The sequence below is a fragment of the Kogia breviceps genome, chromosome 13 (genome assembly GCF_026419965.1).
Source record: "Kogia breviceps isolate mKogBre1 chromosome 13, mKogBre1 haplotype 1, whole genome shotgun sequence".
NCBI lineage: Eukaryota > Metazoa > Chordata > Mammalia > Artiodactyla > Physeteridae > Kogia > Kogia breviceps.
In genome coordinates, this window is record NC_081322.1 from 34,811,022 (window position 1) to 34,826,507 (window position 15,486).

General features: G+C 32.4%; 1 protein-coding gene across 2 annotated transcripts in view; it reads left to right on the forward strand.

The window, feature by feature from the left end:
• Positions 1-15,486, forward strand: part of GRIK2 (glutamate ionotropic receptor kainate type subunit 2) — a 671,458-nt gene that overhangs the window by 650,964 nt on the left and 5,008 nt on the right. Inside the window, exons 16-17 of one of the 2 annotated variants that reach the window (XM_067011530.1) lie at positions 4,564-4,814; positions 14,752-14,838. In XM_067011530.1, coding sequence (XP_066867631.1) covers positions 4,564-4,814; positions 14,752-14,799 — 299 coding nt within the window. In that variant the 3' untranslated portion in view covers positions 14,800-14,838. The remainder of the gene's footprint in view (positions 1-4,563; positions 4,815-14,751; positions 14,839-15,486) is intronic. The other variant, XM_067011529.1, reaches the window with a different exon arrangement.

The following is a 15,486-nucleotide window of genomic DNA, read 5'->3' on the forward strand; positions in this document are numbered from 1 at the left end:
ATTTTCCTAAGGAGCTTTTAGTCAATCTGTTGGGAGGAATGTTAATGAAATTATAATTTTATGTAAAATTATTTGAGCTATGTAAAATTCTTTGATTTATGTAAAATTGAACATTTAGGAACATTTGGAGACTAATTTTTTTATCGAGGAAATTCTGAATAGGTGCATTTGTAGGTTTTATTTATGCCCACACGTATACTGCTGCTGTGTATCACTCGAAACTGCCTTTATGCCTCCTTCAAGTGTTCTTCTGAGCCCCACGTCTTATGCATCTGATACATCAAGGGACTTCACTATGTAGTAATCATATGTCTTTCTTCCTTGTTTGCTCCCTCCCTCCCTCCCTCTCTCTTTCTTTCTTTTCTTTCTTTCTTCCTTCCTTCCTCCCTCCCTTACTCTCTCTCCCTCTCTCTCTGTCTCTTTCATGTAAACGAGAACATTTTTTATCTGGTAAATGGCATCTTTCTGCAAGTTGGAAAAAAGACCGTTTTTAAAACATAATCTTTCCTTACTGTTAGTATGGAGCATGTGTTTAAACAACCAAAGAAAGTCTCACTGTGAGCAGGAATACAAATGAAACAAAAACCAGAGATTGCATAGTGAAAATCAAAGAGCTAAATTCAGTTTTAAGAGGTGTTTGCCTTATCCTGCATGATGTTTTTTAAAAGTAATTTATTTGCAAAAATTTTAATGTAGAAAATTTTAGACAAAATATTTCCTGAGATATAATTAAAGTTAAAATGTCTGGTAACCCTGTGTTGAAATTCTCACAGATTTTTAATAAAACTGGAACTGAAAATTATCTTTTCAAATTGGATGTTGTAATTTTTCAGATACTGTTGTCTAGCTTGTTTCTTCACCCATTTATGGTTACCTATTTGTCCCCTTAAGCGTTTGAGGATTGACTTTTAAGTGCAATAGTATATGTTATACTAGACATGTTTACAATTTCCTCAGTCGTTTTCTAATCAAAGTTAGGGTCCTCTTGCAAAAATACTCATCTTCCTTGGAGGCAACCTTACGGTGCGTTAACCCCAGCTTCTCCCAGGTGCCACTCAATGCCCTCATAGTTCTTTGCTTGCCAGCATTTGGTTTGAGGCTGGGTTCATACTTGGGCAAAAGTTAGACTCTATCTATCTAACTAATGGCTGTTCACTTCATTAGAACTAAGTGCATGGCTATTCAGTTCACAGAGAAGATTAAAGATACTTTTATTCTTTGACCTCAATATGTCCTTGAGATTTTTCAAATAGATAAAGTTTCAAACCACTTTTGACTTTAACTAGTACCTGCTAGAAATGCGTCCCAAGAAGCAGCAAATGATGTACCAAAGAAGTAATCATTCATTATTGAATTATTGTTTTTTAAAATGAGTTAATGACAGAATGACAAAGCATGGCAATGATTTAGTGTCATTGATATTATCTATATTATTTCACCCTGTTAAAAACCTCAAAATGAGGTGTATTAATTTTGTAGCTTTGATTCAAACCAAATTCTATTTACATATTATTATGTTTACACTGGAAAATAAGTGTGAGGAGGTTTGCTAGCAATAGGACGTTTTCATATTTACAGTAAGTGCTGGAAATAGGAAGCTCAACGAGCAAGAAATCAAGATGTTTCCATCATTTGTTGAAAAGTGGGTTGCTTTTGTTTGTCTGTGCCTTATTTTGAGAATGAAGTAGAGAATATGGTGTCTGAAGATACTGAATAAACATCCTAAAGCAATTCAGTGGGTTTGGTGAGTTGGCAATAAATAATATTCTTTTAATTTTGCTCAGGATGAGAAATGACCTGGCTCAAAATATTACTTAGGTAGATCAAGAATTTTTCATATTTCAAAGTCTACTTTTCATGTTACTTTCCCCCCAACATTTGCTTATAATTATACTTCCAGGCCACATTTTTATACTAGTTACCTGTGGTCATTTTCATAAGTACTATCAGTATAAAATTTGTTTCAGATACTATGTTTCTAATTGAAGGATATATTTGATAAACTACAGATCTTCTTAAAATGATTTTTTCCCTCAATCAGATGTTTATTTTGCAGGGAACATACATGGTTAATCAGAACGGTAATTCAGAGTAAATGTGACTTTGAAGCTGCTGCTAGGCTAGTTGTAGTGAATTAATGAAAACTGGATAGTCAAACAAGATGACTTTTATTTATGTTTTTTAAATACATATCAGAGGAGACCAAAAACACCCCACTGTCACTCTTATATTTTGTCAAAACTGCCTCAATCAGATATAATGCTCCTCATAATATGAAACATTGGTTGAGAGCAGTTTGAAAATTAAGATAGGTGATATAGAGAGATGATAGAAAGGAAGAAAGAATGAAAGAATGAAAGGAAGGAAGGAAGGAAGGAAGAAAAAGAAAGAAAAGAAAAGAAAAGAAAAGAAACAAAGGAATAGATAGATATCCTCTATTCCAAAGGGTTTACAATCTACTTAAGGAAAGTAGATCACATCTTGAAAGGTAAATAATAGTAATACTAGGTGACCTAGCTTGAGTGTCCAGTGAGTGACCAAGGTAGAAAATAATATGGGCTAGGCTAATCCATTGAAATCTGAAGTGGCTAAGTGGTGGAATTTTTTTTTTTTTTTGCGGTACGCGGGCCTCTCACTGTTGTGGCCTCTCCCATTGGGGAGCACAGGCTCCGGATGCGCAGGCTCAGCGGCCATGGCTCACGGGCCCAGCCGCTCCGCGGCATGTGGGATCTTCCCGGACCGGGACACGAACCCGTGTCCCCTGCATCGGCAGGCAGACTCTCAACCACTGCGCCACCAGGGAATCCCTAAGGGGTGGAATTTAAACTGAACATTTTCATCAGAGTAGTATTTGGAAGAGAATATAGGAAGGAAACTTAGAAGCAGAAATTCCCCTGCTATAATTAGGAGTTGTTGTACAATAAAAATAAAATATTTAAGTTCTAATTATAAGAATGGATAATGCCCCTTTTAGGAAAGCTGTGAAAAACTGTATAGAAGCCATATAAACATTTCTTCTGCATAGATTGAAGATTATGCTAAAGAAACAACTCTCCACCTGGATGTGGTAGATCTTCAGTCCTCCAACTTTTACCATAAGCTACTAACTTGTTTTGATTTTTCTTTGTATTTCTGCTTTTTAGTTTGCCTACCCTTGTTAAAAGAGCAATACTGAATTATTCCTGTTATATTAATCAAGTAAAAAGAAGACATATAGTGCTGTCCCTTATGAGGCAGCATAGCTTCCTCATAAGGTTTTTAATTGCTCTTAGCAAAAATATATCTTTAGGGCTTCCCTGGTGGCGCAGTGGTTGAGAATCCGCCTGCCGATGCAGGGGACACGGGTTCGTGCCCCGGTCCGGGAAGATCCCACATGCCGCGGAGCGGCTGGGCCCGTGAGCCATGGCCGCTGAGCCTGCGCGTCGGGAGCCTGTGCTCCGCAACGGGAGAGGCCACAATAGTGAGAGGCCTGCGTACCACACACACACACACACACACACAAAATATATATATATATATATATATATATATATCTTTAGGTGCAAATGTAGGTATATTTAAATCAAAACAAAATCACAGACAACATAGAGTATGAGCTGAAATTGTGTTTTTCTACAAGCGGAAAAACACTTATGGATGAATCTGTGCAGAAAAATGGAATGTGCAGTATAGTGTTTTAGGAAGGAAGATTAAACTTTAGAAGCAGCCTATTTTCTGGGTGGGAAAAAGCAATAAGACCAATCCCTTGGGACAGATGTTGAAAGATGCATATAGTTAAGTATTATTCCATGCTTCTGGGCAACCAATTAGAAAAGTTATTACTTATCAGGTAGTAGCTAATACAGATGAATATCTACCCCCATCAGCATAAATACTATAAATTTCACTTATATATTTTTGCCTCCACTGAAAATAATATTTCTTTCCAAAGTGTAAAACTATAAATAAACAACCAAAAAAAATCTTATGATGCATTGCCATAACGATTTTTGAATGATCCAAGTTTGTACAAACCTGCTACTTCTGTTATTTGTATCAAATAACAAATATGAGTGATTATCTATCTGCAAGTATTAGCCACCCCTGAATAGAGCTTGTTAATCATGATCACTTTAAATTATTGCACTTAATCATGAGAAACACCATTTTTTGCACAACTTTCCTAAAAATCGAGGTTACTGTTTTATCAATGCTCTGTTTTCATTGTTGAATGATTCTTAGACATTAACTAAATATCCTTGCCCTCTATCCATTTCCTTTTGTGGATTTCTACTTACTGTTTTATTATTTTTCCAATGGTCTGAGTTGAGCCTGCCTTTAAGAGAGAGATATTTTCCTCTTTCAAAACAAAATGTTATCTTACCCTTCAAAATCAGAAAGGCCACCTGCCCTATTTATTTTCTTATACTTCCATTTTCTGCCATTTTCCAGTTTTTTGCTGCTGAAAATAAATACTGGCATACTTTGGAGCGTTTGGAAAGAGCTCTGTTCTCTCATCATGTAACCTTTAATTGTGAAATTTTGGGTTCCTGGAAAGCATTAACAAACCCTCTCTTTTCTTAGGTTCTCCATATAGAGACAAAATCACCATAGCAATTCTTCAGCTGCAGGAGGAAGGCAAGCTGCACATGATGAAGGAGAAGTGGTGGAGGGGCAATGGGTGTCCAGAGGAGGAAAGCAAAGAGGCCAGTGCCCTGGGGGTTCAAAATATTGGTGGCATCTTCATTGTTCTTGCAGCCGGCTTGGTGCTCTCAGTTTTTGTGGCAGTGGGAGAGTTTTTGTACAAATCCAAAAAAAACGCTCAATTGGAAAAGGTAAATGTCACTTTTTTACAACTTAAAACAATCTTTGTTACAATAAAATGAACTCTTTTATCTTTCCAACCAAGGGAAATACTTAGAACTGTGTTAATGGTCTTCTGCCACTCGTTATATAACAAAGGTTCATAGAACTCAGGATCACCTTCGTAATTTTTAATTTAAATGTAATATTTTTAATTGAAGCCAACTTGAGGACCAGTTACTGTTGTCTTACTGAAGTCTGAAAATGGAGAAACTTTTGCTGCTCGAAGTTCACTGTGGTTAGTTTATTAGGGGAATATAATTAACGAAGGAAGCAAAACTCAGAAACTGTAATATGAAGAAAAAATTTCTCTGCAGATAAAAAGTGTTTAAGATACGATACTCATTAACAGTTTCAAGTTAGAGAGTAAGTGAAACTTTTATTTGAAGATTTTTGGTCCAATAATTTTTAACTTGGAAAAATCTTAATGTGCATTGTGGAAATTTTAATTAATTTTCTACATTAATGAATATGTGAGAATATTGTGGTTTCTTCCTTGGCACTTAATGTTATTCTTAATGCATCCTTTATTGCCTTGCACCTGAGTCTTCAGAAGTATAAAAATCTCAAAAATATTGAGACTATTGCAATTTTCTTAATATTTTAATATATTTAGTCTTTTGGATAAATGTCTTTATATTCTATTCTTTAAAAAGGCTGTGAACCTGGTTCAGATTATATATTTCTAGTGCTATAATTCCCTTAGTTCTATAAATATAAAGATGAATATTTATAGATAAATCTTTCAGATGATACATGCTACTTTTTAATATAACTTTACGACTCTGGATGTAAAATGCTGCTTTAGCATTTTTAAGCCTTCTGGAACTTTACTTAGTCTTTTAGTATTTAAACATCTCTTTTGTTTTTAATTAAAAAATGTTTTTTTAGATCTTAAATTTTAGACCCTGCATCAGAGTGAGATTATATTCTGTTAAATAACTGAAAGGTTTATGAACTTTTATTGGTAAATATAAAGAGTAGAAATATGATATATTCCTTCGTATTTAATAATTTATGATATAATTAATTATCCTTTCTGAAATCAAGAATACGACATTCCTACATTTTACTTGACTACAGGACTTAATTCCTAGAAATAATGTTTTTACAAATGACTATTTTGATAGCCCCATTCTGTCTATAAGTAAAATAACCAATTCAAAGATTTGAAAAATTTGGACAGTTATATGATTTATTTTCCCACAATATTCAGGATGGCTATATCTACTGACTTGCTAAATCAAATATCTTTTTCACTAGTGCGACTGAAAATTAAGTCTAAGTACACTTTTTATGTTATGACCCTTATTACAATGTCAAAATGAGTTTTGGAATCAAATCCAAAGAACTAATCAGAGATGAAAATTATTAACTCTTCAGTTTTTATTTTTACTATAATTTATCAATAAGTGTGATATTTGGTTAGTTAATGCTTAAAATGAGTCCAAAAATAATAGAAGAAATTTAGATTGTCTAGTTAGAGCCTCAAATCATCCATATTTAGTGGTTTTCTTTCACTTACAGCTCAGTATTAAAATAAAACACATATACATTAATCTCTTGACAGCATGCAGTAGTCTGTCGCCCTTTTCTCTCTGTATCCTGTTCATATGATTTACCTGGGCCATGTCTCTATGTACAATTATTTTATAAGAATTCTGCTTTTTAAAGGACATGGGAATTTACTTTTGTAAAATCACCTTTACTTTTATTATAAATAACTAGTTTAGCTGAATTTTTCACATATCGACCAGCTCTCGATTTCTATGGACTTCTATGACCTTCTAAAACATTAGAAAAAGGAAGTCAACGTAACTTTTGGTGCTGAAACAGATAAACTATTGTATTGGAAAGAAACAACTGTGTTGATATGACATGAGCGTTCTTAGTCACATTCGCCGATGTTGTCACACTGTCTCCACAAATCTTCCATAATGAAATTCAGATTCTCTAGCTAAGCAGAGGAGGCACTTCAGGTTCTGTCTCTGTCCACCACTGTAGTTTTATCTTCTTCTTCTCCCCAGTTTGCCCTTGTACTCTAACCACATTGCTTTCAATTTTCCAAGGTCCTCTTCCCATTTGACCTGAGCAAACTTTGTCCATTTTTCTACCTGGCAAACTCCCACTAGTCATTTTAGATTAGGTATTCAAGACTAGGCATCAACTTGCCAAGAAAGCTTTACCTAATCAATAGGTATGACGAATCTGTGTACAAGGCACGCTATTTCCACAAGGTGGTGTTAGGTTTTTATTTCCTATTCCAATGAAAAAAAATGACCTGACCTGTATATTTCATTTTTGTTAGACTTAGCTGATTTCAGAAACTATCATCTTTCCAAAAACATTTGCTCTCCCTTTGAGGAAGTTGGGAATGTGTCTTGTCCATTTCAAATAACATCCATCCTTTTCTCGGGAAGCATTTGCACATCTTCATTCTCCCTTAGCACACTATTTTATTCACATTTGTTGATTTCTTTTTAAAATTTGATTTCTTTTAAATTATTTCTATTTAAAAAAATTTTTATTGGAGTATTGTTGATTTGCAATGTTGTATTAGTTTCAGTTTTACAGAAATGTGAATCAGTTATACACATACATATGTCCACTCTTTTGTAGATCTTTTCCCATATAGGCCATCACAGAGTATTGAGTAGAGCTCCCTGTGCTATACAGTAGGTCCTTATTAGTTATCCATTTTATATATAGTAGTGTGTATATGTCAATCCCAGTCTCCCAATTTATCCCTCCCTCCCCTTACCCCTGGAAACCATAAGTTTGTTTTCTACATCAGTAATTCTATTTCTGTTTTGTAGATAAGTTCATTTGTATGTGGGTGCCTCTCTCACTATTAGACTCTTACTTCCTTTAAGAAAGTAATTTTGATTTGTATTGCCAAGGTCTCAGACAGTGTCTGTTGGCATAAGATCTTTCTTTCCTTCTTTCTTCCTTTCACCCTTGTCCCCTCCCTTCCTCTTTCTTTCCCTTTCTTCCTTCCTTCCTTCCTTCCGTTCTTTCTTTCTTTCTTTCCTTCCTTCTTCTTCCTTCCTTCCTTCCTTTTCTTTCTTTCTTTCCTTTCTTTCTTTCCCTTCCTCCCTTCCTTCCTTCCTTTTCTTTTTTCTCTCTCTCTTTCTATTAAATAATGAAGTTGATTCCAGTAACTTATTTAGAAAAGTCTATCATAAAGAATAAAAAAGAACTATTTTTGCATACAATTCAAAAGAACTATGTTTATACAGTAAATAATAATGGGTTTATTAGAAGTGATCCATTTTATTTACTGTGATAAATTAGGTTCTTGGGCTCAAGTCTCTTTCATTTTCTTGAGAAAAAGATTTTATTTTGTTGGGCTATATGGTTTGTTTAATACCTTACTTAATTTATTAAAATTAGCTGTGAAATATTCCTAGATTTTCTTATAAGATCTGCATGAAAACATACAGAAATTCACAGTTTATACTTATAATTGTGTCTTTAATTGAAATTTTTTAGATTTTAAAAACAAAGTAAACATTTCAAAAAATATTCATTTACTCAACAATTATTTATCGAGAACCAAACATGAAATGAATTGTATTTACACGTTGGAGGAAAGCAGGATATATTATTCATGACTCCAGCCCCAAAATACTTTATCATCTCTTTTCCCTTCTCTTTCTTTTTTCTTTCTTTAATTTATAATATTCTAGTATTTTGTAAAAGAGCAAATTAAATTTTCTATCTTTATCTGAATAGGCAGGCAGATAAAATATACACACAGTCTAGTTGAAAATGAGATTTTTGTTTAAAATTTATGAATAATATATTACCATGTCAAGTCTTACCTCCAATGATGATGATAAAATTAGTGATAATTATTATTATTATTTAAAGATGAAAATAAAATGTCTCTTATAGCACATATTTTGTAAGATATTAATGGAACAAATAGGTCTTAATGACTATAATTTTGTTATATTTCCAAGTTTTTTGATAACTAAGAGTAGTATAAGAATGTAGTATTTTTAAATGAGGGTAGGTTAAAACTGAAAACAGAAGATAATGCTGAAATATGTAGACCTTATAAAAATCCCCAAATCGTAAATTGCATTCCTTTCCAATAACCACAAGATGGTGTATTACAATTTTTAAAATACTTAATGGTTTTAATTTTGATGTAAATATTAATGCATCAAGGATATATTGCTTTTCATTTATTCAGACTTGTAAACTAAATAGGTATTTATTTTTTTAAGGTTTTCACAGTATAACCTGACCATTTGGAAAGATACTTAAAACGGTTTTCTTTTCTGAATGTATCTGAAAAAGTATCTAAACAACATGTGAACTTTCTAACTGATTTTCTTTTTGCCTTAACTTTTCCCTGATTTTAAAAATATTACTACTTAAGGTTATTCAGTAAGCAATCCAAGAAACTGCTGTACATCTTAAGCAATTAGAACATTTCAGGTTACATGGATTTGTTTGAAAGGTCCTGTGTTCACCTTCTAAATCTTACTTATAACTGAAAAAGAGCTGCTTAATATACAGAATTTTATTTTCTCTGGTAATATATCATCTTTATGATTATACATTGGTTTTGTAAGCATGAGTTATAAATGATTGTAATAATTTTAATTTTTATAAAACTATTTTATGACATAATTATGGTTTATTAATTTTTTGGAATTATTCATCATTTCTTACATATTTGAATGTCTTCTTTTAAAAGGTATAAATAATTCTGCCTTCTTGATTCCCAACAAAAGTAGCAATATAATTTACATAGTTGGATCTTTTGTTTTTATCTGATATGTATATAGAAATATTTTCTTTTCCATGCCATGTAATTGAAAATAGATTTGCCTGTACAAATTGTTTCTTATTGAACATCAGGTTGAACATGAATCTTTGAGTTTCTTGATATGAAAAACGTAATGACAAAATATCCCTTTCTTATTACTTAAGTATAAACAAAATGTAGTGAATATGTCTGAGAAATAAAAATATAAAAATTATTGCTCAGATATTAAATTTCTAAGCTATGTGTCCTGTCTTGGATACATATTTTTTGTTCTAATGTCCCTCTAAGATGATTGACGTACATTATAAGAACTACTTAGTATGGTTGCTTTTCAGGATATAGTCCATTGTAGTCTACATAGTTGTTTGTATTATAGAACACTGGTAAATCTTATCGAAGATAATCTCTAAATAATATGATAATTTCCCATCACTGAAAACTAAAAAAAAATTTGAGGACACATGGAATATTCTTCAGTGTATAGTTGAATAACAAATGTAAAAGACAGTTGTAAGTCACAGTAGAAGAACAAATAAATGAAACAATGCAATCTGAGGAATAGGAAGAAAATCAGAGTGGCTCAGTTGAAACCTGCAAGACTTACTTCACTCTGTATGACAGACTCTAGGTCCATCCACCTCACTACAAATAACTCAATTTCGTTTCTTTTTATGGTTGAGTAATATTCCACTGTATATATGTGCCCATCTTCTTTATCCATTCATCTGTCAATGGACACTTATATATGGAATCTAAAAAAAAAATAGTTCTGATGAACCTAGGAGCAGGACAGGAATAAAGACACAGACGTAGAGAATGGACTTGAGGACATGGGGAGGGGGAAGGGTAAGCTGGGACGAAGTGAGAGAGTGACATGGACACATATACACTACCAAATGTAATATAGATAGCTAGTGGGAAGCAGCCGCATAGCACAGGGAAATCAGCTTGGTGCTTTGTGACCACCTAGAGGGATAAGGAGGGTGGGAGGGAGACACAAGAGGGAGGAGATATGGGGATATATATATATATATATATAGCTGATTCACTTTGTTATAAAGCAGAAACACACCATTGGAAAGCAATTATACTCCAATAAAGATGTCAAAAAAAAAACCTACAAGACTAGAGATTCTGGGTGAAAGATTATTCACAAGGAAAACACTTTTCAAAGCTGGCTGAATCTGTATTTCATGGAACCAGAAGAATGAAAAGAAGTTGTTCACAGATTCTTATGCAGAAATTGCTTCCAGAATGGTGAAGAATTAGTTTTAACAGGAGTAATGCTTTGTAAAAGAAATCATTTATTGGATAAGATATAGGAATGAAATCATTGTCATAAATCATCAGTAAAGATTTTATTCCAATATTTACATTTTCCAAATAATGCCTATTTACAAACCACAGTATATTTGTGCTTTTCATATATGGGATTTTTATTTAATATATGGAATTTTCATTTAATGTATGGAATTTTAACTGCATTTAGCTGTTAAGAAGTTAAAGTTCTGAGTACATTTTTTTAAACATCTTTATTGGAGTATAATTGCCTTACAATGGTGTGCTAGCCTCTGCTCTACAACAAAGTGAATCAGCCATACATACACATATGCTCCCACATCTCCTCCCTCCCGCGTCTCCCCCCACCTCCCCATCCCACCCCTCCATGTGGTCACAAAGCACCGAGCTGATCTCCCTGTGCCACACGGCTGCCTCCCACCAGCCATCCACTCTATGCTTGGTAGTGTATATATGCCCATGCCACTCTCTCACTCAGTCACAGCCCACCCCTCCCCCTCCCCATATCCCCAAGTCCATTCCCTAGTAGGTCTGTGTCTTTATTCCCATCTTGCCCCTAGGTTCTTCATGACCTTTTTTTTTTTATTTTCCTAGATTCCATATATATGTGTTAGAATACGGTATCTGTTTTTCTCTTTTTGACTTACTTCACTCTGTATGACAGACTCTAGGTCCATCCATCTCACTACAAATAACTCAATTTCGTTTCTTTTTATGGTTGAGTAATATTCCATTGTATATATTTGCCACATCTTCTTTATCCATTCATCTGTTGACGGACACTTAGGTTGCTTCCATGTCCTGGCTATTGTAAATAGAGCTGCAATGAACATTTTGGTACATGCTGAGTACAATTTTAATATAATAAAATTTAGCTATGAAGCATGCTGATATTTAGAAGTTAAAAGTTGAAAATAAACTTTGGACAAATAGTGCATTTTGTATTGTTTTTATGTTACTGCCTTTCTCTGAGAGCAGATTATCTCTCAATTTCCACTAATAACCTACATAGGGACTAACTGGATGGGTCTTAAAAATGATTTTACATATAAATATAAAATCATACTTCAAAATGAGATGCTAATCTTCATTTTACTCACTAAATAGTTGCAAGTAGTTGCAAATCAGCAAAAGGATTTTTAAGTCATTCATTTATGATAACTCATCCTCTTTTTATGCCCATAAATAATGTTTTAAAATAAGATTGTAGCTGATTTTCATAACTGGCTTTAGAATTTTTAAAGTGTAATATCTCATTTGAGTACAAAGTTACTCTGAGTACTATGCAAAGATTATTATCCATATTGTGCAGATGAGGATAAGTATCTCAAAGGTCAAGTATGTTTCCCAAGGTCAAAGATACCTAGACTAACTCTATTTACACTATACCACACTACACAAAGTGGAGGTAGAATATTTAACTATTTTTCTCGACAGTTTTTCTCTCTGATGTTGTGTTGACAAAATGTGTGCAGTAGGAGTTTGAATTAGATAGACAGATCATGGGCTTTGATCATGAACCCTGTATAGTCATTTCATTTTCCTGGACATTAAGCATGAATTTTGAAATAAAAAAGACTTGGGATCATTCTTTAAGTATGTTCAAACTTGGATAAAATTACTTAACTTTTTCTATAAATTTTTTTAAATAAATAAATGAATGGGTTACAAATATACCATAAATGAAAATGTTTTTGAAATTAATATAGTTTATACACATAGTTTTTTGCATGTGTCTGGCATATAATAAGCAGCTATTGTTATAATATAATTAGTATTTTTATTTCTAAAGTGGTTACATTTTAACTGCTTTACCTTAAAGGAAAGAGAGCTCTCCTGGAATTAAGCATTAGTTATTTGGATGTTATATACTTTGTTGAAAAATTGTTATTATTATGACTGCTAGCAAGAATATGATGATTAACACTGCTTTTTCTTAAAATTGATTTTTACAGCTGTATCAACTAAAGTGGTGTTGAAGCTTGTCAGACCTTATATATTGATATTTCTGGCTCAAGTAGGGAAAGTGTGAAAATGTGTAATGATGCCCCGTTTTTCTCTGTCTCATTGTATTTGCAAAATGCAGTATAACGATATTCAGTAACTGTTTCTGTAAGAGTTAAGGTTTCTGAGAATATTTTAATCTTTGGTTATGTTTATCATTATAAAATAATCCAGGCTAAAGAGTAGGATGCTTTGTCATTTTATCTATTGAGAAAAAATAATTTAGCCCCATTATTTTTTTTTCTTTCTGATTTATTATTTAGTGTTGAAAAAATTACCATTTATTAAGAGCAGAGTCCAGGTAGAAGGCTCAGCTGAAATTCAAATCACTGTTCATGAGGCAGGCTAATATAATAACACACTTACAGAATGGATGTCAAGAGAATAGTGTTCCTCTTTTAGCTCAGTTACCAGTTGTATGCATACCTGTCTGACTGCACAGCTTATCTAAATAATATAATTTTTTTAAAAGAGAGCTGCTCTAAAACTGAATGTCAAGATCAAAGTTGCTATATAAATATATTTTTGACATGAGTGTCTTAACTAGTCATTTTTCATCTCTCATTGCTTCACTGTTACATTCATATAGCCTTAGGTAAATTCATACTTCTGATGTACAGCATTAGCTATTTGATATTTTTAAAAGACTGCCAATTAAAGAGTACAAATCAAAAGGAATGGGCCATGTTAAATGACATTTATCTTCCTCATTCAATGCACCAACATTTATATAAAATATTGCATATTACATCCAAAATACTTTTTATTTCCTTTTAGTTATTATTTAGTTAATTTAATTATTATCTAATGTGGAATAATTTTCTGCAGGGATTAATTACAGTGACTGTTTGGACTTATCTCTACTACATGTGATCTGGAATTCTTGGTCAAATGGCCTACAGCATCAGAAATTAATTAGAAAATGTCTGAGAATGAACGAGGTATCCATAATCAGTTAAATAATTTAAATGACAAACAAAACAAAACAGTTTGGTTGATATACGCTAGTACATATTAGGACATTGCACCACAAAATCTGTTAGAAGCAACTTAAAGATGTTTTAATAGGGCTTCAAATAGAAACTGTATGCAAAAATGGTTGGAAATTATTCTGAATGAATATTGGAATATCATTTAGTTAATTTTATGCCATCAAAGAATAGGACAGCAAGATGTATAAAATAGTTTCCTCCTTAAAAAATATATACTAAATAGAGACCTGATAGTAGCATGCAATATTTATGATTATTTCTCTTTCAATTGATAAATGACTATATATTCAACATGAAAGTGATGAGATTCAAAGTTAAAAAAATTAAACTGGTTATTTTTCATCAGTGGCTGTTTTTTAAAAAAAAGACATTGCTAAATATAAAGGTTTTAACTTAAAAATGAAATTTAAATATATCAGTGTTCAATGTGGAGCAAGTTTACAACTAGATTTCTAATATTAAAAAAATTTATGTACTTCTCAAAGTGCTGTCACATCATGTTATCATATAAACATATCTATAAATTAGAAAGTTAAGCTATTAAGAATAAATTATTCGATTACACCAAGAATGATACTCTTGAGAACATTTATCTGCAGACTATTTATGTGTTGTCTTATACTTAAAATTAAAAAAGAAAATAGTTTGTTTAAAAGGCAATGTATATATAGCCAAATTCATATTTTTAAGGTTTCCAGACCTTCATTGTTTCAATTAGAGATGTGTAAATACAGGTTGCCTCATTTAATATAGTGAATTTTATAATGAGTTTAATAATTTAAATGCAATTATACATGCTAACAGCTCAAAGATTTAAATTTTCATTTTCAGGAATCTTCTATTTGGTTAGTGCCACCCTACCATCCAGACACTGTTTAGTAAACTTTTGAAACTTACTAAAAGAGGTTTTTAATAATGGTTAGTATCTTTGCACCTTTCTTTTTTCTTTTTGTAGTCTGTTATATTGTGCAGAAACATTTTTGTTGTTGTTTTCACCCTAAGAAACTATTTAATGACACAGTTCATGTGGTTTCTATCTCTAAGAAGTAATTTGAAAAGCATGGTAGCTTTCTTTCTCTCCCTTCCTCCCTTCCTTCCTTCCTCTCTCTCCCTCTCTCCCTTTTATTCTTTCTTCTTCCCCCTTCTCCCTCCTCCTCATCTTCTTTCTTCTTCATTATAACACAGGAAATTTCCTGTCAAGCGCACTTGGGTTTTTCAAAACCTTATTTCATAGTTCAGTAAAAAGACGTTTTAAAAATTCTGATCATTATATGAAGTAGGAAAGATAATTTGTCTCTATCAAATGACAACAAGTCAGAACTTTAAAAATCAGACGTAGTAATTTTTTGACAACATAAAACACAGGGAAACAACTATATTTCACAATCATCTCTACAGTTTCAACTTTAGATTCTTACATAGATCAAGATATGGAATTTACATTCTAAAGCTTTAAAAAGAGAAAAGAATATGTATTTGCCCTAATGCCACAAGTGAACTGTACTTTATGGTATCATTAATTTTTAAAATTTGTCATGTTGTTCCAAACTCTTGCTCAAATCTAAA